The 21,282-nt window shown below is 38.2% G+C and overlaps 1 protein-coding gene across 1 annotated transcript in view; it reads right to left on the bottom strand.

The window, feature by feature from the left end:
* The window catches only part of EFHC2 (EF-hand domain containing 2), a gene marked incomplete at its 5' end in the record, with an annotated part of 49,503 nt that overhangs the window by 12,901 nt on the left and 15,320 nt on the right, over positions 1-21,282 (bottom strand). The window contains 4 exons of the mRNA XM_026065763.1: positions 2,471-2,604; positions 7,196-7,392; positions 12,613-12,755; positions 13,728-13,893. Coding sequence (XP_025921548.1) covers positions 2,471-2,604; positions 7,196-7,392; positions 12,613-12,755; positions 13,728-13,893 — 640 coding nt within the window. The remainder of the gene's footprint in view (positions 1-2,470; positions 2,605-7,195; positions 7,393-12,612; positions 12,756-13,727; positions 13,894-21,282) is intronic.

The raw sequence follows: 21,282 nt of genomic DNA on the forward strand, positions 1-21,282 counted from the left end.
CTTATTTTATCTTCCTCTCTCTTTAACAAAGCTTTCAGTAGTTCTTATTATTGATGGGGATAACTTCAGTATATGCCATGTGTTTATTTCCTGGATGATTTGCTGTAAATTTGGGTTCTCAAGATGGTCCAAGTAAATTGTGTAATTACAATTATGCTTCTCTACATCATATTTATGGGTGTATCTTTAAAAATGTAGCTCATGTAAAATTATGTAAGTGGAAAGGAAGAAATCTGAACAACGAAATTCAGATCATGGTACAGCTTTAGCTGTATTTAAGATAAGAAAAGAGGATTATTTTGCTGGTTGAAGTTGTCACATAGATATTTGCGTGTACTAAAAATAACTACTTGTAGTTGGTTATAATTGTGAAATGCCACAACAGTTTAAAAGTAAACAATAATGTATACAAGAAAATACAAAACCAAAAGAGAAACAGATATCTGTGACTTTTCATAGAGGCAAAGAAGTGTTCTCTTGCCTTTGTCATGAAAAAAGTTTTCCATTGTTAAAAAATCAGGTACATAGATAAAAAACAAAAAGAAGCTTTTGATTATTAGGTGTAATATGGATGAACGTTAAAAAAAAAAACTATCACTAGAAAGTGCAAAAGTGAAGTGTTCCTTAGAGGCAAATTTTTCCTCTGGCAGCATGGATGCTTCCTGTTAGATCCCTTTAGGTCCCACTGCAGGAGGCATGTAGACCATTAGCAGGCGCTCAGACTTGACAATGTGAACAGTGGGGCCAAAAAAACATTATTATGTGGATTGTCCTGTTTTCTCTTTTACTCGGAGAGGGCTACTGCATCTTGGTTGCTGAAAGAGTGTGCTGAAAGAAGTGCCTCAATAGCACACAATAAGACATACCTTATTCCATGCCACAGAATATCTCTATGCTAAGCTGAGCTGCTAGACTGTTGACAGCTGCAGAAAAAAAAAGAAAAATCTTTTCCTACAGTTTAAAAGCACAATCATTCCTCCTCAAATGTGCTCCACCAATTTGGTGATGTAAATGTTCTGAAACTTGTTTTTGCATAATCTGTTTTAAAACCATGACTAAGTTATGCATTTCATTTTAAACATTTATTTTACATATAAATAAAACCCCTTTCCCAAGAACTATAAATTGTCTTGAGATGTACTTTATCTTTCAATTTTCTCCCTTTCTTACTCTAGTAATAAGACTTTCCTTCTTAATACAGTTAGCAGTTCAAAACCTTGCTTCTGTTCAGTAGAACACCTGACACCAATCTAGGAATATTTTCAACAGAAATTGCAAACGACTCTGGCTTCCCTTGGTTTGAATCCTCCCTCTCCAGTCACTTATTTTTCATTTCTGAATAGAGGCTGCTTTTCCTTTCTTATTACTTTTACTCTGAATTGCTGAAAGACCTTCTGCTGATCTATATGTCCCCTGAGATATTTCATTAGTAATTTCTGCCTTAGTTAACATTTCTTTAGGGATGACATTCCACACAACATACATCTACCTATATACCTTAGTTATTATGACAGCTCCTAAATATATAGTATATTACCACTACAAAAACCCAAAATGCTTCTACGTAAAAACTCCTCCTCTGTTCCACATTATTAACTTTACCAGTACCCAACACAGCTCATACGCTCAGTTCTTTTAGCTGTGGGTTAAGCTGCAGTCAGCTTGCTCTTGAATTTCTTCTCCTCTTTTATGTATCTATACCTTTGTCCACTGTCATATCTGGATCATTGCTAGAATCCAGATTTCTTCTTACCCTATCTCTGCTGAACCTACTATCCAGGCATTAACTATTATTGGTCTCATTACTGCTTTCCAATCTTTTTTAAAGATGCTTATTACTGTATCCTGTAATTTCAATGCTCCTTAGTTCTGGGAAGACCATCTTCTTTATCAATGATTCAAACCCCAAACAAACAACTATTCTCAGGAGGCAACTCAAGTATTTCCTCTTGAATTTCAAAACTGCTAATTAAACCGTGTCAGGATGAGCTTTCCTTTACCCTTTAGTGTATGCATTACTGCTTAACCACCTTTCCTCACACTACCTTATTTTGGCACCATAAAAAGTAGACAGATTTGAACACTGGAACAGATTGCCCAGAGATGTTGTGGAGTCTCCATCCTTGGAGATATTCAAAACCCAACTGTACATGGTCCTGGGCAACCTGCTCGAGCTGACCCTGCTTGAGCAGGGGGGTTGGACCACATGATCTCCAGAGGTGCCTTCCAGCCCCAACTATTCCGTGATTCTGTGATTTTAGTTGTGCTGTTCAGCTTACTTGAAACCACCTAATTTCTTTTTCCTGGCCATGGATTCACTTTCTTTTTCACATAAAGTCCCCAAGTAAATGCAAAACAAATGTATGCCACTTGTCAGTTAACACATGCAGAAAGCAAAATAGTCATGCCCTATGCACTTTTGGAGAATGTGCCTCCACTAAATGTTAAAGAATAAAACCCACCATCTTACCTGAAAGGGTCATACTCAATCACCTTGGTATGGTCAGGATCAGTGGCTGCAAACATCTGCTTGACTTCTCGAGAACGAGGTTCTGCTATATCTTTCAGCTTCTTGAGGATTACACTGATATCAGCCATGGAGAACTTAACAGAGGAAAGCAAGAAATACAGATTAGACAGAAAGGCAGTATTCAATTCATGTACCAGCAAGAGCTGTGGGGATGCAGGGCCACGCTGAACTGCTAAGTATTACTAGCTTCTTCATTGTCTCATTTCAAATGCACAAATCCGCACTAAGTTTGGAGGGAAGCCTGCTACTGAGAAAAATTTCTTCCTCCTGAAAATATGAAAAACTAAAAAAAAATCATCAGATCATGCACTCTCAGAAAGCTTATTCCAGATACATAAAAGGACATCCACTTTTGTTTCAAGCATTGTACTGTTAAAGAAGAAGTGGAAACATTTAAGACACAGATCTAATAAACTGGTCCTAGTTTTATGCTGCTGCATCTCCCCTAATTCTCTATTAATTAATTTCACCAAGTTAAAACTAATCTTTTCACTCTTTGCTCTGATGAATAGTTCCAAAAGAAATGCTCATTCATATTAGTCTTGGTTTATTTACTCAGAATCAGCAGACTGGTATTTGTTAGAAACCAGTTTTTCCTGCCACGTAAGAAGAATGCTTATTTCTTCCTAACTAAGCCATTAAAATAAAATTGAATGTAGACAAACAGAACTGGAGCACTGAAGCTTCTACCTTATATTCAGATTCTTGTGTTAGGGCTGTTTCAATGATTTATTTGCTATACTCCTTTTTAACATAAAACATCTATGTATTTAGTCATTAAATAGAGGCTGAATCCAGTTTTGAATATCAGATATGCTCTAACATTGTGTCTTGCTCTACCTAGCTTGTAAAGTACAATGAACTGTCTGAAAAGGGTCTTCTCCCATTTCTCCCAGTAAGTAATGCTGTTTCAATTAGCAATTATTTGAAATTAGGTATGACTGCTACTAAGGACCTAATCATAACAAAGATTAGGCCTCACTCCTAGTTATGCTAAAATCTGTCTATACCATTGTATCAGTTTAAAATGATCTTGAAAAAGTTGTTTAATGTCTCTGTGACACTGCCAGAACAGTATTAACATCCTCAGATTTAGAGCAGACAGTTGTTGCCCATGCCAAAACTGTTCCAGGTATAATGCTGGCATGCAATGACATGCAAAGCAGTGGTGTGGAGCAGCTTGACCAACAACCAAAAAGTCATACAGATGGCAACTTTTTCAGTTCTCCTCCAAAACTGTTACTGTCTGGGTTGTAAGCATACATCTTTTTGCTGAAAAAAGTAAGGAATAGAAATTGAGAAAAGACTGGGCAGAAAGAAGCAACCAGCAGAGCATTTAAAGATGGACGAAGCACTTTGTCTCTTCAAAAATCTGCCTTCTCTACAGTTTCAAAGCAGAAACTTTTACACCTTTTTCTAACCTGCTTATTCCAAAAGTCTACACAGACATCTAGAGTCTGAGCAACAAGAAGACAACTACCTACCCACTTTCACCCCTTCCCACGTAATGGCTGTCATTCTAGTAGTCACAATCTGTTTTTGTTTGTCTTGTTTATGCTTAAGTCAGTGGTTATTATGTTGATTTCAATGGAAGCAAAATCAGCTTCTACGCCTGTACAACAGAAGACTACAAAGTATGAACAATTGAGACTGTTTCAGAGATGATGAATTCATTTTCAAGGAGGCACAATGATGCTTCTTTTGAAAGAATCCTCTTCAGACCTGGATAGTACAGGTAAAATTGTGCAGGACCCAAATATTCTGTTTTGCAAGCAATTTTACACTTCCTAAATTTATCTTTTTTTCTCAAATTGGAAAAGAAACTAAGAGTGCTGAAACATTTTCAAAATTAGATACATCATGTTATTTTCATATCAGGTCATAATCAAAATGAAAATACTCATTGATTTCCTCCCCCCTCAATTTAAATACAATAAAATAAAAACAAATTTGAAATGGAAAATTAAAACTTCCAAATATTTCATACGGTAAGTGTCAAAGGAATGTTTCAATGATAGCAAAATCAGTTCCCACCTCAACGCATTTATCTAATCAAATTTTTGTCTAGCTCAACATATGCCTAGAGAAATGTGAGCAAAACGGCATTTTCCAGAAGAAAAACATTCCATCTGAATTTTTTTCACCAGTTTTCAGAGAAGGTTCTGATATGTTCTGCTGAAAGGAAATCTTCTGTCTATTCAAAAGGAAAGGTAAAAGAATTGTTTTCTAATTTAAGAAATAAGTGTTAAATTGTCATCTTAGAATTACTTTCCCTTCTTCAAACCACCTTCCTTTTTTCATCTCTGCTTTTCTCTAACTTTTCCTGGAGTTCTTGTGATTTGAGCATGGAATCCCCTGAGGAACTGAGGAAAGCAAGGTATGTCTTTACCCCTAGAACTCTATTCAAAGGATGCGAATAAATCATCTATCATTGGGAGAATAAATCTGCTTTTTTTCCATCAGCTGTTTTGAAAGCTTAATTGTGTGAAGCACATTTCAAAATTCACTTTAAAGAACTATTTTTCAGTGCTGCTTCTTCACATTCTGCAGATCTTATTTTGATAATATACAGTCACTCACTCTGAAAACATAAGATCTCATCAATTTGCTTTGAGATTAATCAGTGCAAACAGCAGTTCCAAAGAACACTTACAGTTTAACTGTGCACTCTCCATTTTGGAGAATACCTTCGGTTTTGATTGTACTATAAGTACTAAGAGTTCAGCAGTAAGGAAATACAGCTTTGTATTTTATTGCTTAAAGCATTTAGTTGTCATAGTATTTTACATCAACAAGTATTTTGTAGCCCTTCCTCATTATTCCAGAGAAGGCAGGTGATGCTAGCCCCCATTATTTTACAAAGAAATGACACAGGACTGCTATTTTCTTTTGAGTGAGCATAGCACGTGCAGCCCAAAGGCAGTACAGACTCAGACTGCATCCACTTCTACCTCAGCAGCACAATGGGATCAAGACTGACACTCTCAGTTCCCAAGGCTACTCTAGGCCTACTGGCATCCTGGAGGATTTGGTGAGGTGGCAGACAGGGAACAAGCAGAATCTGAACTCAGACCTTCTCCTTTCTCCACCCACAAAAGGTCTGGACAAAAAAGAGCAGAGAAGAGTATCTTGTAACTTGTTAAACCCTCCTGGATAATTTCTGCAGACCTGTTCTCAATACGCCTAAAGAAAAGGGCATCTCTGGAGAATCTGTGAGCCAAAAGGTCTGCTGAAAGCACAAATCATGCTACAGCCCCACCACAAGCAATGAAGCATATGCACTGCCCCAGACAATTAGGCCTCACATCACAGTCTAGCCCATAGAGCAATGTTCAAGGTCACATTGTGAAGACTCAGATGCAAAAATTCCTTGGTTCCTGACCTGATGCATTCTGAAGATGTGTCTCAGAATGACTGGTTCAGAACTGCACATAACAGGAATTTCCAAGTATACCAGGTTACATTTATTCAAATATTTCAGCACAAGCTACATCTTAAAAAAAAAATTTTTTTTAAAGGAACATCTACCTTTCTTATCAAGCCAATAAAAAATCCCACAAAACACTCTGTGACTCTTCTTTCTGTAGTTCTTCATCTCTGTATCCATTCTTTTTCTGACTTCTGTGACAACTTCCATAGGACAATGCATTTCTTCCTATTGAATACTTTTATGTTTTTAGCTAACGAAGGCTATTCTACTAACCATTTGTGTATTGACTGGTAACATAAAGTATATATCACCAAAGACACCCTAAGTCTCTGTTAATTATTGCTCTCCCCTCTGAAGGCACAAGCAAAAGACAGTGAAACACAGTACAAAAAGTAAGCCTGAATTCCTGGCTGTGAAATGAATTTCCAATATCACAAATGATATGTTTTGAAAGAAAAATTATGTATGAACACACATAAACTGAATCATAAATGAAATAGCCTCATTAATAAGTAAGACTCTAAACTGGATATTCTCACATCTTGAGTACTGTGCAGAGTTCTGGTCTCTGCATCTCACAATTGCCTTACAAAGACAGACTAAAAAAGGCAAAGACTCTAATTTGGAAGGGATTAGGCTGAGAGGGGAGTATGACTGAAGTTTACAAAATCATGAAGGTGGTGCATAAAGTGAATGGGGATCTTCACCAAACCCCACAACACTAGGACTGTCACTGAAACTAGTAGGAGGTAGGTTTGAAACAGATAAAAGATACTTCTTTTATCAGATCCTTCTTTACATAGCAGGCAGTGAACTTTTCAACCTGCTGCCACAGAAAGCTGTGGAAGCAGACAGTAACAGCAGGTTCAAAGAGGGATTAGACCAGTTCAGGGACAATAGGTCCATAAACATTCTCTAGAAGGAATAGGCAGGGATATACCTTCTAACAACCCCTAATACAAGAAGTGTGGATGCTGAGGAAGTAGGAGGGAATGCACTATAAAAAGTCACCAGGCTTGCATGCTCTCCCTAGCTAGTATCTCCTAGATCCATTGCTAGAGACAGAGCACCGGGCTCAATAGACCATTCATCTGATGCAGCATGTCATTTCCTGTGTTTTCAAGATTAATTGGACTTCGGGGTGAAGAAACTAAGTATAATTCATTCTGAAAAAATATGATATAGATAAGATACATTTCTGGAAGATAACAAAAAATTGCAAGAGACAGCTTCACCTCATTTGCATGCTTCTCCATATAGTTGAAAGCATACTCATCAGCATCCACCAAAAGAAAGTTGTGACCATGGAAACAAACTCTGGCTCCAACAAACAGATTCTGAGCCTTGAAGTATTCAGATGGCTCACTCTTAAAGAGCTCCTGTCCAGGCTTCTTAATGCGACCTCTTTCCAAGAACTTCCCACCAAGTATCCCTATGGGAATAGAATTGTAAATAATTAATTGTGGCTTTGCTTGGAAGAAAAAAACACACAATAGAAAACAACAAATAACCCCAAATCAGCTGGTTTGTATTTAAATATTAGTTTTCATCCTGAAGTTTCCTGTCTCATAATATATTCTCCCTATCCTTTTCATCGCTAAAAGAATTGTCTTTGCTAGTGTTCACAGCAACAGTTACATTGTGCAAATTCTGTGACGTCTCATTTGAATGCTCACCAAACACCTTCTCTTTTTTCTTTTCTTTAAAATGTGATGAAAATTTGCCTCTTCAAATGGTTCCCACAACCCTGTCGCCAGCCTTGGGACTGACCCTTGAGAAATGCAAGATGCAGGCAATTATCCTTCAACTGTTGAAGTAAAAAACAAAAACAAAAACACAATAAAAACCCCAACCCCCCTCCAACTTAGGATAATAGAGTCCTAGTATGAACCTGATTTCAGGTGTGCTGTAATTCTAACTGTAATTCTAACTTGTTTTTAAGAGCTTTTGAATGTGAAACRTCAAGAGTGACATGACACTAGCTTCCACATACTCTTTTGGCAATGCAAATTAATTGTGATCTGTTATTTTCTTTGTGAGTTTGATATGTCAGATTATTTCTTCTCATGTTATAATGATTTTATTCATGTCACTGGAAACAGCACACACTGCTCAAGGGCATATAAGATACTAAAAGGAACATTTTTCTTTCCATTAATATCTTATGGTGCACCACAGGATTGCATCACATTTACCAAGTCTTCTAGAAGTCTGTCAAGTGTTTTGTTTCATCAGGATATGTGCCCTACACCAACTCTGAAGTGCCTGGTGTTCATTTCCTGTTTATATTTGAGCTTCCAAGCCAAAAGCCAAATAGCATAATTTAGTATGTTTAATGACGTCTTACATATTAGTTAGTGATATAAGGCCCATAAATGGCTGATGAGCAGTGTAATAAAATGCTATTTATGGTCAAAATTATAAACGAATGTGAAACCCAAACTACTTATTAAACCAGAGTTTGGATCAGATGTCTTACTTAATTGCTTCACTAGCATCATAAAAGCAAAAGACAAAAAAATATACCAAGGTAATAGTCAGGTCTAGATTAAATTCAAAAATGATTCAAATCACTAATGTAATTCTAATCTTAACACATTCCTTTTCACCTAGGTATTAAAGCAAATACAAAATTTTAGGTTATATAATCCTGGCAACTGTTTGTAATAATTAAGCAAAACTGGTCTCTGTAAGATTGGCATTTCACTCTTGTCTCTGTATTTTCCTGCCGTTGTGCAATGTGATTGGAAACTTACCTCTGATATACCTCTGATAATTATTTTTTAAATGTTTTCAGTTAGTACATTTCAAGTGTATTAACCAAACATATCTCATTAGGTTAGAGAACTTACACTGAAATTTGATGAGAAAGTTTGATGGAAATCTACAAGAGTCAGGTTCAAAGCACAAAATAAACACCCCAATCAAAGACCTGCTTCCATTAAGATCAGTTCAGTCTTTGCACATGTTTGTACAGCTGTTAGTTTGGTCTTACACAGAGCAAAAAAAGGGGTTAGGATCTCCTGCATGGGGAGCCAAAGTTCTTATGTTTTGACCCTGCATCTCAACAAGTGCTTCAAGATGTCCAATCCTGTGCACTTCAAATCCAGCTCTGCAGTGATACTAATAGCATAAAGTACTTCCCTGCAACCTTCAGGTTACTGTACTGAGAAAAGAGCAACTTTAAGTTTTAGGACTGAGACTTGAAACATTTTTACTGGCCAATTTGTATAAATTCATGAAAATAAAACAGGAAAAAATAGTCCTTTGAGCCCATGCACAAGAGGGATGTTGTTATTTTGGGAACCAGTTACTGTTAAAATTGATTCCCTTTCCAAGATCTGTTCAACCTTACTTTTCTCCTGCCCCATCCTTTTCAACACCACTTTCCTCCTCACACAAGGTTCTTCTCACTCCCATTCTGCATGCCTTACCCATTTTTTCTAACCTCTCACATCTGACCTCTGCAAAACCTTCTTATTCTTAACCCCAAAGAAACTCAGTCTCTTTTCCTTCAGACATGATTAAAAAGGAGAGAGGGCAAAGGGAGAGAAGAGAAAGGGAGAAGAAGGAAAAGAAGGAAATGGGAACAAAGAAACTTCTGCAATCCCAGGCCTCTTTCCAACTTCTGCTCTACCCCCCTCATTCCTACTTCTCATCCAGCCTTTTCAAGGCTGTTCTCACTGAGCTCTCCAATGGCCAGTTCTTAGCCACATCCAATGATCTCTTCACTCTTCTTCCACTTCACCTTTCTACCATCTCTGAAAGAGTCAGCTACACCAATCACTTTAACATCCCTAGAAAATTAAAAACCCATTTACTGATACTTGCCTTTCATATATACTTTAAAGTATTTATTACTGTCGGTGAGCAAACTTGCCCAGTTTATTGTTTCATATTTTGGTGACCAGAAATACTTAATACAGCTGCAATCCTAGCATATATTCTCATTTCAAAATAAAAGGAAGCCAGAATAATCTCTGGCCTCACACCCATGCTATTGAGGGTCTGACTGACCACATTTGCAATGCACAGTGCTTGGCCCTGGGTCTGCTATGGGTGCTATGTGATAATCCTGAGGTCTTAAGACACAGCTATTATTTTTGTGTGTTCAGACTGCCTGAGGCTATGTGAAGGCTGTGCTGTGGTCTCTCCACAGAGAGGTGTTTTATAGCATGAAACTGAGGGTATGTACTGCAACCCCTGGGTCTGGGAATGATGTTTGAGTGTGCAAAACCTGCCGGATAGTGTTAGATGACTGATAAGGGCAAAGCAAGTCAAACCTGGTTAAGCATCCTCCAGAAGGGGCCCTGAACTCTCTGGGGCCTTGTCTAATTGGAATGGTCCAAAGGAGAACCAGGAGTGAACTAACAGTTAGGCAATACAGATGACAGGGTCCAAGATTCAAACTGTTTCCTGGACTTCTTTAATTTAGCAGTGTAGATATACCCTTAGCATCCTTCATGTGTCCAGAAGTAAAGAAAGCCAGTCAAACATCAAGTCATTCACTAATGCAGGATTCAGCTGCTCTTGAGCCTCACAGCAGCATTTTATAATAAAAACATACATATGCACGTTTATCTTTATCTATATACACATACACCATATATCCATGTATCTGCACCTATATATATGCACATACACACACATACACCATGTATGTCAAAGCAACATGCACCTTTGGGTAAGCAACTATTCTTTGAATGCTTGTCCATATATGACATACAGCTGTTGGTCATTCAAAAGAAGTTGCGCACATTACTAACCACTGGATGGCAAGAAACTAGTTAAAATAATGGTGACAGGACACTGCTGCCCTAAAGAGTGTTAAATCTTTATATTGCAGTGGAGCAGGGCTAACTGTGAATGCTCATGGAAGCTGACACATTTTCAAAACATTTCTCAGAGAACTGATTGTATTCAAGTTAAGGGTGGGGTCCATATTTATGCATTTGTTACAAACACAGATGCTATTAGGAATTCTTTGCATTGAAAAGGCTCAAGCCTTCCTATAAATCTATTGCACTTGAAATGACTTAGTAGCATCACTGGCACAGAGTGAATTGTCTAAGAATACATAAGGTGTAGACGTTCACCACACCTTCAGTTTTTATGGATGTGATGTTCATCACAGGTCTGACACGAATTAATATCAGAAATCATTTTCAGTAAAAACTTAAAATATGGTTGCAAGAATACTCAGTCCTTAACTCTAAGCTGAACGTGACTCAGAAAGTCAACTGTTGCCACCAGCTGAAGGTATTCAGAGTCTGAACCAGAGAAGAATGAGCAGTCCTCCCTAAGATAGTCATTGTTCCAGACAGTGCGCTGGGAGTACCAAATAGGTCAGTACTGAGCGCTGTGAGCTGGTCACCATCATACCTGAAATACCATACTAAGATCTTCGTACCAAGAAGCTGGTATAGGGCAATTCAACCAGTATCAAAAGAACTAATCATGAGGTTCTACAAGAGCCTGACAACATAACTAAGGAAACCTTCTGTTACTCTTTTTCTCTTGTCTTTGAGAGACTGTGATTTTCTAATTTTTTTCTCCCTAGGATTTTATCAGAGACTGACAGCAAGTTTTTCAAGAGTCTCTCCTTTGCAAAAGTTGAGTGGTGCCAGAGCACTTCTGGATGTGAACCGCTTTGAAGCTGTTGCCACAGATGTTTTGTGGTCTTCAGAGAAATACACTAATCACTCCAATAGGAACATATTTAACCAAGGCTTCCCTATCTCTCTGAGTTACTAAAAGGCTTTCTGCTATTCTTCCCAGTGCTGTACCCTTCCATCCATGTACATGACACTGTGAGGAAATAAGAGGTGCTTGAAAATCACAGAACCCTTCATATCCTCAGTTGGAGGCAGCCTACAACAGACAACACTGACTGAAAGAATTTAACCATGACAGCATTCGGGGACCATGCTCCAGCAATAGGATAAATGTGATGAACAACTGAGGATCAATAAAGTATTTGCCACTAAAACACTGGCAATCTGGCTCCTGAAATTCAGATCAGTGTTATGCACACATGCACACACACGTAACCACACACATAGACACACATACGAACGTACAGACACTAGCACAGAACAATCTTCACTTTTTACAATCCCAACAGTATATTATTAATGATATTGTATATTAAAAAAAATCACAGCTGTTTTGCTTTCATGAGATGCTTCTATACAATGGTTGTTATATAGGTACCATAACACCATAACACAATCTTGCAAAACAAAGGACTTACTCTTTCATTCTTAATGTCTTAAATTGCCTGTCCCTATTTAACACCAATTACCATACAATTCCTGTACTTAACCTACAAAAAAAGCAAATGTTAAAAGGTCAAATTTGCAAATTAAAGAGTAATAAAAATTCTAACATACTAAACTTCCACTTCCCAAAGGATGTTGTGAAGTGCTGTCATACACTAAAAAGCTTTATGCTGAGTGATGAAGATTATGAATTATTATGACAAGCAACTATGCAAGCTAACATAGTAGACCTGCTGATGCAACTCCCGTTGCACTTGAAAGGCAACATCCCTGCTTCTATTAGTGCTGAGTCTGGCCACAATGTTTACTGTAAATTGTAATTAAATGAGCAGGACAACTGGGACTGATTGCAAAATATTGCTACCTCTTACCTGTGTTTCGCCGCATAGGTTCAAAAACTGAAATGGTGTCATCACTCAGAAAATAGGAAATAATGAATTTCCGCTCCTTGTCAATAGGGCTATCAGTAATAAGTTTTGCAAGAAAGCGCAGTATGTTACTTTCCAGACCATTTCTAAAAAAGGAAAAGAAGAGCTAAGAAATTAAGAACAGAGTGTGAGGAAAGTTTCCATTACTTAAAGATGCATTCTTCTGAGTTTTGTAAAATACATTAATTATGTTATTCCTGGACTAAGAAGGGAAATGGGATAAGGCTCCTACTTTTTCAAAAATTATTCTGAGCTTAAATTAACAGAACCAACCAGGCTCAGCCAGACAGAAAGGAATTATTTTGGGGGGAAAATTACTTCTCTGCTACAGGTCTGGAATGAATTTGTATTCAAATTCAGTTGCAAATCAAACTCCCAAGTTTGTTTCCAGAAAATTCATAAAGGAAAAACATATTTAGATGTGTACATTTTCAAAACAAATTCTGAATAACAATACATAATAGGATCACCTCCATGAAACAGGTCCATCAGACAATCTTATTAGCTGGATATTTGCTAAGTGATTGTGTTTAAAATGATTTACAGTACCACTATATATACTAGCAATACATTGCCAAGTCTTTTTCTAATACCTTTCTTCTTTTATGAATGTTCTACTTCTGACAAGGCATGTCATAATGGAAATTAAAGGGTTAATGCTTTAATATTGCTACAGTAAACTCTGCATGAAAATCAGCAGAGAAAAAAGTAAATGCCAAAAGGTCAAACAGAAAAACAAATCAGTGACGGACTGTTGGAGTATTCAAAATTACTGTTGGACTAAGACTTCCAACCAGCTTCCACTGAAGACAGCAGAATGGAAGGAGACAGAGAAATGGGGAGGGATGTCAAAATATTTGCCTTCTGAGAAGATAAATTTTGCTGAGATCGGAGAAAAATGGAATATCATGTCACTACACCAGTCCTTATACACTTGTCCCTTATAAGTCCGATGAGATTCATACCTTGCTGAAAAATGACATCCGTACTTAACACCCATCTCCTTCACAAAAAGGAATAATAATACAAAAGGTTGGAATTATTTTTCACTGAAATACCTGTCTTTCTCCATGAATTTCTTGAAATCTTTTTGGGGATGCTTGGGAAGCAGACCCAGGCAGGAGCACAGAGAATCCTCTTCAGAACCAAATCCAGTATATGGTGGAAACTTCTTTTCTGGTTTTGGAAGTGGTGGAGCCTTATATGGAACAGGGGTGAAATCCACTATAACAAAGACAGCAAGACATTTATTGGTGTTCCGATGATGCCATTCCACTAAGGATTTACCCTTCCAATATGAATACTTAATAACCTATTTCTGTAAAAGAGCATGACTGATCAAAGCCAAACTAGGCTCCCTCCTGCAGCTACAGGGTAGAAGAAAGGCTCCAAAGCAGCCAACACCAAAATTATTGTCACTTCAAGGGTTTAGAAATTTCATCTATAACCTTAAAATGTTCAACTAAAATCATTAAACAAGACACACAGGCAAAAAAGACAAATACAGTTTCAAAATAGGAAAAAACTATAAATTAACCATTCTAAAATAATGTTTCAGTTTTATCCTTTGAGATAACATCATTAGGTAAATACCTGGCTTATGAGTTTCCTGTCCTTTAATTTTTGCCGGGAAAAACAAATACGTAAATAAATAAAATTACATTCATTATATAAATCATACACAGAAGAATTCTAAAAGTTTATGTAAATCTTGATAAGGTGCCAGTCGCTTCAGTCCAAATCCCAACTATATCCAGAGTTTTGGAAGCTTTCTTTTTACTCTTTTTCCTACCCTCAAATCTTTCTTCACAGTGCTGAATGGTCTTGACATATCCCAGATATACAGCAGGAGTTCTCCTATCTCATCAGGAACATGACCAGCCAGATCCCTGTGCTCATTTCCAATATGGGCTGCTCCCAAAAGCCCTGCTGCCCTAAGGTCCTTCCTTATTCCTCTATTGGTGAAAATCTTGTTGGCCCCAGTTGGCCCCTTGTTGCTTCCCTGAACTGCTGTTTCACAGCAACACAACTTTCAACTGCCAGTGGGGCTCACATAAAACTTTACCAGAGTGATACAGTCTTCTGGTTAAATAAGGTCCATGAAAAACAGAAAAGGTGAGAGGAGAAAAGTGATCTATATAATGGGAAAAATGGATATGCAGAACTGAAGCAAATTAAGTGATAAATTATAGGATCACAGGACAATTCAGGTTGGATGGGACCTGGGGAGGTCTCTAGTCCAACCTTCAACTCAGTGCAGGGTCAGGTCTAGCTCAGACCAGGATGCTCAGGGCTATGTCCAGCCTGACCTTGAAAACCTTCAGGGATGGAGCCTGCACGGCCTCACTGGGCAACCTGCTCCAGCACCCCACTGACCTCATGGGGAAAAGATTTTCCCCATATTCAGCCTGAACCACTCCTGTTCACATTTATGTTCRTTGTCCCTCGCCCTCCCACCAGGTAGCCCTGCGCAGAGCCGGCCCTCCTTGTCTCAGTACTCTCTCCATTGAGGCGGCCCCACTGCTGTGCTCCCCAGGCCGAGTGGCACTGTGCTCCAGCCTCTCCTCTCAGGGCTGCTGGTCTGGCCCACTGTTTCAGGGCCTCTCCTGAACTCGCCCCATGAGTGTCTTCCCCATTCTGGAGGCCCAAAACTGGACGTGGCACCCAGGCAAGGTCTAATGAGTGCCGAGCAGAGGAGCACAGTCACCTCCCTAGCTCTCCTGGCTGTGCCCCTGCTCTGGTAAGCAAAAGACCCATAAGGCAAATTGGACAGAAAGATGGATCGCRCACCACAGCCCAGGAGCCAAGGAGAGGCAAAGTAGGCAGTGTATAAAACTGGACCCCACAAAAGAATGGTCTTTTCTTTCAAAAACTTAGCTTTTCTACCCAGAAGAGAGAGATATGAATAACCTACACTGTAGCTTGGGTTTCAGCACAAATAGAAGAGAATGATAGAATTGGTGTCACTTCAAACTTTTTCTGAATTGGTTTGTTACTGAAATGTTTTAAACACCAGGATATCAGAACATCACAGCAACCTACTCACTTAAAATCTGACTTGCCTAACAGTTATATGAGGTTGAAAAAATTAGAAAGAATTCAGATGTCAGAGTTTCTCTTTAACTTAAAAACATAATGCAATTTTCTTCAGTATTTCCTTCATATGAGAATATTGTTTTATTGGAAAAGCTAATACCTCCACTTGAATCAGTCAAGAGGGGTTTCTGCAAAGTCACACCAATTTTTTTTTCCAAAAAAACTGCACGTGTCCTTTCTATAATTCAGAAGAAGCACAAATCCCAAGCCCACATACAAAAGATAGTCCACTGGGAAATTTTCAGAGAAATCTCCACGGAGTCAAAGAATAACTTGATAAGAAAACATACACCAAAATATTACCTTCTAAATACTGTCTGCAACAAAATTACCTCCCAAGACATTTTCTGTGTGCTATGCTATAACTTATATGTGTAGTTCCTGTTACAATAAACACTGCATACATAAATCCACATCTACTGAGACAGAAAAAAACATGAAAAAAGGTTTAAAAAAAAAAAGGTATGCACAGGTATTGATGGTGTATGTTGAGTTGGTGTATGGTGTATGTTGAGTTACTACACGACTACTCCTGTATTCGCCAATAGAGAAAGAAATGTTGGTTTCATAATACAGGTTTTCTTCAGCAATGAAGAAAATACTCACAAATCAGCAAACACACATAAAAGATGAAATCTTGACAGCCTTCTTGCACTCCAACAGTGCCACCTAGTGCATATGTGGTAGATTAGACAAAAATAACTGCAGTTTCACTTCATTCTCTTGATTATCAGGTGTTAACAGGTATTTTTAAGATGGCAGTAAAACCTGTGATCAAAAGGCCATACACTCAGCCTCTGAACTTCAAAACAGTATTAATAAGTCATGATGCAAACCAAATTCATGGCTTTCAATTGTTCTAGAATGCAGTTGTCCACTTTTTCACTTCTTATATCTCATAACACACAGTCAGTGTAGGAAGTAACAGCATATGCTTCCCTGAGTGATCTATAACTTAGGTTCTTGTAATTAAGGTCTTAATGTTATTTATTAATCTTATCATTAATTTTTAATGACATTGCTAATCTGCACTACTATTTTCTCTCTCAAAGTCTAGAGGATTTTAACAATGCCTTTTAGCAGAAAAAAAACCTTTTCTCTTTGCACATTTGTAAATACTATGCCTCCTGCCAAAATAGTTTGGAAAGGGAGGACATTCAGTTGAAATGATAAACTCAAAAGACAACCTATCGCATTTACCTGCATGTCACACTATATGCACATTAACACTTATGCATAAGGCATCCATTAAGAAATGCTGAAGCATTTCCCTTTATATATACTTTAGCACATATGGATGAAAACTACCTTTAAAAACTGAAAGGAAACTACAAATTAAGATGACAATTGTGTTAATCCCAGACAGTATGCTAAATACCTCACAACCCAAGTGTGAGGTAAATTAAGTCCAAAGAGCAGTTCAGTGCTTTGGTTCCCATCCTTTCCCCAATGTAAAATGATTTTGCTTCATCCAGATTCACTAAAGAGAACAATGCAAACATCCAGTCTGGTGCCACCTACAGTTTCCATGATTTTAAAGGATTATATATTTAGATTCTCTCCTATAAATAAGGAAGGTCTGGAAGAATTTGATATAGAAAAATACAGTTTACGAAACTAATTAAAAACTTATTTCTGCAAGTTTTGAACAGCCATCTCAGTGCATTAGACTAATAACCATGCCTGAGTTCAAAACTCTTTTCATTTTTGCTTTGCCATGCACTGTTAGGGTAGTATCAGACAGACAACTTGCACTTGCATGTAAAATACATCCCTCTCAAGGATATCACTGTTTCTTAAGCAAATTACCTCTGTATATTCTGGAAAAGGAAGCAATGCTCTCTTTTTATGCTGTAACATATTCAATGTGAATTTACAGTGGGGAGAAGGTAAATTGAAAATCCTGGGTCACAAAATTCTACTTCTGTAAAGGACAGTACAGATATTTTCCCCATGGACAGTTTTCCCCTTATTACTGCATCAACTGGTGTCCAGCAGGAGATGAGCTGGTACTACGAAAATTATTTCACTTAATATACCAAACATTTATTACATTTCAGTAACTTTTTCTCCTGACAGCAAAGCCCAAGTGAGATTTGAACAAGCACTGGGAAAAGCAAGAAACAAAAATCAACTACAGTCCCAGCCACTTCTTCAGTATACAAACAATTTGAATATGATATAGCCTCCTCAGTATTGAAAACTAAATTTCTCGAAAATAATTTGCTGCCACAGAGGCAGCATTAAGCTAATTTCAACGAGGTTTGGTCTGCTTCCAGTTTCAATATCCATTTTAAGATTACAAAGAGATACTCTCTCTGTACAGTGTATCAAGGATAATAGCTACTTCCTGTCCTCTTACCTTTTGCCCCCAGTCAAAGAACTGTAGTAAAACACGCATGTGTCAGAGAAAAACACTTTTTTTTTTTTTTTTTTTTAGTATTTCAAGGAAGAGGCAAGTGACACATATCCTGGGTTACAGCGATAACCATGTCGAGTATCAGTATATAGCAAGCAGGCAGGAAAGTCAATCTTCAGAGGAATAAGACAGACACCTCTGAGCACTGAAGCTAAGAACAGGAAAGAGAAATCCCACTAGCCTTGGGTAACATAGGATGTAGATTTAGCTTGGAGGCATGACATACTTAACATGTTGTTCCCTATACATAAGGGGAGATGAATAAGAAACAGCCAAGAAATGGATATAAAATCAACATGGCCTTATGTTCAACTTTATTTTTAGTGACAGTCAGTTTCACCATTTTGATAAAAGGTAAAATAAGAAGGCAATACCATTATCTTCACAACTTTCACAAGCAGAATTAGAGAAAATCTAGTCCTGACAAAACTGCAGCTAAAACGTGACAATGTTTGTTTTGATTCATAGAAAAAAAAATCTCCTTTTACGCAGTCCCACTAGACGCTTTTCCTGGTTACCTAAGGAAAAAAGGCCTCTGTAAATGCACATAGCCCTTCCCATACATATTCAGAACCCCTGCTCAGTTTCAGCCACATTTAACAGAGGGGTTAGAGGCCAGAAAGATTCTGATCTCCAACGAGTTTAGTGAAAATTGGCAGCAGGCATTAATGCCCCCACTGAGGGAAAAGCAAGAAGAAGTCAGCTGTTCTCCAGCAGCAGCTGCCTGGCCAAAAGCACACATGTATTGGCCAGCTGATGGCCCCGCACACCGCTCTGCCCAGGCAGCAGGTCAGAAAGGGAGCCTGAGAAATGAGGGGGTGGGAAGGCAAGGAGAACTGGGACATGGGAGGGATCGCAGGGTGCTGGGGAGAGGCGTAACAGACAGAACAGACAGACTTGGGAGGTACTGGGACATTGAACAAAAATCAGTAGGAAACCAGATTTTACTGTTTTTGTTCCTTTTGGAACAATCTGTTATTTAAGAAAGGACACTGAATATTCAACTCTGTGCTGAGATACTGTATTTAGTTAAAAGAATGAGTATTAGCCTCCCCTCATCACATGTCAATATATTCCATGTTTCATCTGGGTGTCCACAACGCCTACATGGCTACARAACATTTTGCTCCTTCTCTGCAGCTGCATTAGCAAAACTAGACAGATAATATCACACATCATTAAGGCATTTTCTCTTGCATTCACAGCACTGCTACACAACAGTAATATCATTAGCTTCCTACTGAAGGACATTAGCTATTGTTTACCCATGGAAAAACTCTCCTTTGCTTTTCACAAACAATAAAAAGAGCAAACAGGCAGAAATTACATTGGAAATATATCAAATATCATAATCATGCACTTCAAGGGAAATCTAAACTGCCCTTAGTTCTCCTAAAGGGCAAATTCCATCAGCAAGCAACTTATGCTGAAACTGCAGGGTCAAATAAATGTTGGCTTCTTTAATGGCTTTGGCAGAAGAGCATAAAGTGAAGAGGAGTAATGTGAAAACAATAACAGGAGGATTGATGCCATAAGGTGCTTAGCACTCTGCCTTGATATAAGAATTCATTTATCTACATGCTTACTCTACTCAAGTAAATGGTCTCCCTGGATTCAAACTGCAATTAAACACATTTCAGTGTTTAATTGGATCAGGGCAGAATGCTGGGCACTTTGTGTGACTGAGCCCGCTGAGAGTACCTTGTGCATTCACCCCTGCCTGTGATTCCCCTCAGATCAAACCTAGCCACTCTTTTCTTGGAACGATGCAAACAAAATTGGTAACTCACTAACAATAAAAGGTGAACCCTTTCTCCCTCAAAGCCTGAACTGCTTCTAAACCAAAAACTGTCCTGATTCTACTCATACCCCCTTCTAACTAAAAGGTCATGCCTACTTTTTTTTTTTATCCTGGTGGGGAAAACAGGCAAAAATTTCACAGCAAATCCAAATTATCTTCTAGCTCTAACAATGTGTATATTCTCTGTGAATAAGACAGGCTGCATCAAGATGGGTGCTTTTTGTTAGCCAGTCTCTGCCACCCTATTCCCTTAAAACTATGTGCGAAGCACTAGCCAGTTCTGTGGAGATCTCAGACAGAGTGCATTTTTGTATGCCATATGTTAAGGAGGTAGATAAACTGGAGAAAGCACTGAAAAAAACTAGAAAAATGATCACAGACATAAAAGAATGGGCTATGGATAAATATTAAAAGAACTGGGTTTTGCCTAGCAGAAAAAGGCCTAAAAGGGAGGGAGGGTGGTAAAAAGGTGTATTGGAATAGTGTTCAAATACGTACAATGTTACTGTACAAGGATACTGATCAGTTGCTCTCCATGTCCAACAAAGGGTAAGACAAAGAAATTACTCTCTCAGTTCATACAGAACAGCTTCAGGGTTGCTATTAAGAAGCATTTAGTAACTAAGGTTAGGACAAGATACCTCAGGAGGCAGAGGAATCTGCTCTGTTGGCGGATGTTGATAAAAGGCTATACAAGCATCAGTCAGAGACAGCTGTGTATATACTATCCTGCCTCAGAACAAAGGGAATGGACTAAAGCACCTCCTATGGTCCCAATTTTCTGTATCTCTACACAACAGCAAGCCATTCTGACTTCTCCTAACTTGCTAAGCACCTAACCTTAACAACCAGAGACATAACCAGTAATTACTGAGCCAGCATTACAGGAGGGGGAGAGCCTTTGCATTTGTGTAACACTTGGTTGCATTGCTTGGTTGATACAGAAAGGTCAGCTGTGTTTCATTTATCACTCTGCTGCGAGTAAGAAATCCCCATTCACCGTTTCAGGATATTTCACTCAGACAGAGGATATTGCTGCCAGAGGCAGCAGTCTTGGCTGAAAAAAATTTGAGGGATAACCCCCTGTTCTGCATCTCTGGCAGTTAGACTCATTATTATTATAGATAATACTATGGTTCTTGAATATGGCTTCCTCATGCACTGGCTAATATAAGAAGAAAAGATTTATTTTGGTAGAGACATGATAAGCTATTATAAAAAAGTCCTACTGAGACATGTTTTGCCAATTAAGAAATTCAGTGTTTGTAATGGCAGCACTACATTACTTAATTTCCCC

The sequence above is a fragment of the Apteryx rowi genome, unplaced genomic scaffold (assembly GCF_003343035.1).
Source record: "Apteryx rowi isolate R43461 unplaced genomic scaffold, aptRow1 scaffold_1028, whole genome shotgun sequence".
NCBI lineage: Eukaryota > Metazoa > Chordata > Aves > Apterygiformes > Apterygidae > Apteryx > Apteryx rowi.